The sequence below is a fragment of the Frankliniella occidentalis genome, unplaced genomic scaffold (genome assembly GCF_000697945.3).
Source record: "Frankliniella occidentalis isolate FOCC.00 unplaced genomic scaffold, Focc_3.1 Scaffold112, whole genome shotgun sequence".
Taxonomy (NCBI): domain Eukaryota; kingdom Metazoa; phylum Arthropoda; class Insecta; order Thysanoptera; family Thripidae; genus Frankliniella; species Frankliniella occidentalis.
In genome coordinates this window covers 566,433-568,037 of record NW_026267240.1, presented here as the reverse complement: position 1 = coordinate 568,037, position 1,605 = coordinate 566,433, and the positions used below count along the sequence as shown (strand labels likewise).

Sequence of the window (1,605 nt, the reverse complement as noted above, 5' to 3'; positions counted from 1 at the left end):
GAATAGAAGCGGCACCACGGTGGTGACATGTCGCTGTCGATGCCACGACCCTCCCGCTTGGCCACACCCGGCCCCCCGGCCCCAGACACGGCGGCAGCGACCTGGTCAACAGAAACACCACCTCGTGGCGTGCGTCTGACCCGCTGACCCCGCCGGCCATGCCCTCGGGGCCCTCGGCCGGCAGCCCGCCCCGCCCCGACCCTGCATGACCTGCATGGCTTCTCCCGGGGCACATGCGCCCGCAATGATTTTCCTATCAGTTCGTGCCCGCGTGCACTGCCCTGGCCGCCTACCTCCGGACGCGGCGGCAATAAAACACTTGACGACAAATATTGAATGTATGCACGGCACGGCTGGCAAACTCTGCCCGCCGCCACACGGGGCCCGGCGCTGGCGTGTCGGCCACTGGCACGCTATACGCCCGGCTACGCCACTCTCCGCCACCGCCCGGTTACGCAAGCGGCTGGGGGCCCCGACCCATACCTCTCTGCTCCATCTCACTCGCCCTCATGCTCTACTCGCTCACGCTCTTTCTCTCGCTCTGCCCGCAGGACCCCGAGCAGTGGCCGCTGCTCGCGCCCGTGCTGCCGCCCCCGGGGGGCTGGGGGCTGGGCGTGCCGCCGGGGCTGAGCGCCGCCGACATCCTGCCGCTCGCCAACGACCCCTTCTGGTGCCGGGTCCGCGCCGCCTTCATGGCGCTCTTCTGGGTGGTGATGGTGGCGCTGCTCGCCAGCGTGGTCGTCATCGTCGTCAACGACCCCGCGCCCTGCTCGGCGAGGAAGCCGCCGACGCCGGAGCAGACGTTCAACGTCAGCCTGCCGCTCTCGGCGCTGCCGGTGCTGCAGGCCGTGGCCGCCTCCAGGTACTAGCACCAGCGCGACGGCACCCCTCTCTTCAGCTGCGAGCAGGCCTCCCCTCTCCTTATCGTCCTCCCGTCCGAAGTGAGGCCGGTATGGACGATGCACTTCCCTTGTTTGGTGACCTGGAAAGTCCACCATTGAGACATCTGTGATAATTACAAGACTCAAACAAGAGACAATGGGCACGTGGCCCACCCGGTGGCCGTAGGCGGCCGGCAGCGCGACAACAAACAGCTGTCAAGTGGACGGGCAAGTCAGTGACTCAGCCGCCGGCCCCCACCGGCCCCCGCCGCCTCCAAGCCCCCCGACGACCGATATCGCGTTGCTGTGCGATGCTTCCGGGGGAGGGAGGGAGTCCGCCATTGCCACGACGTGGCGGCGCGTGGTGTGGCCTTATCAGTGCGAAAGTGACCATCAAATCGCCTAGCTGCCTGACCTATGTATGGCAGAAAAAAAACGAAACGTGTACGTCAGAGTACGAGCCGTATTTTTGGACCACTCGTTCGTTGCCAAAATTCGCTCCTCTTCTGTCTGTCTACTTCTAAGTCAAGTCTTATGTCAATTAATTCTGTATGGTCAGTACGTTTTACCCTGTCAAGCGTCCATTTTACGTGTATGCGTGCAAATATGTGTGTGTTCTGTGTTTGTCTTGAGACGGATCGACAAGTATTATTACCTGCTTGTTTCTTAATTAGTAAATTATTTATAAAATTCGCCTATGACGCTTTGCTTAAGTTTCGTGTTA

At 62.1% G+C, this 1,605-nt stretch overlaps 1 protein-coding gene across 1 annotated transcript in view; it reads left to right on the top strand.

Annotated features, from left to right (window-relative positions):
* The window catches only part of LOC113208319 (uncharacterized), a 4,485-nt gene extending 2,886 nt beyond the window's left edge, over positions 1-1,599 (top strand). The window contains exon 3 of the mRNA XM_026425273.2: positions 552-1,599. Within this exon, the coding sequence (XP_026281058.2) occupies positions 552-869 (318 nt within the window). The 3' untranslated portion in view covers positions 870-1,599. The remainder of the gene's footprint in view (positions 1-551) is intronic.
* The last annotated feature ends 6 nt before the right edge of the window (positions 1,600-1,605 follow it).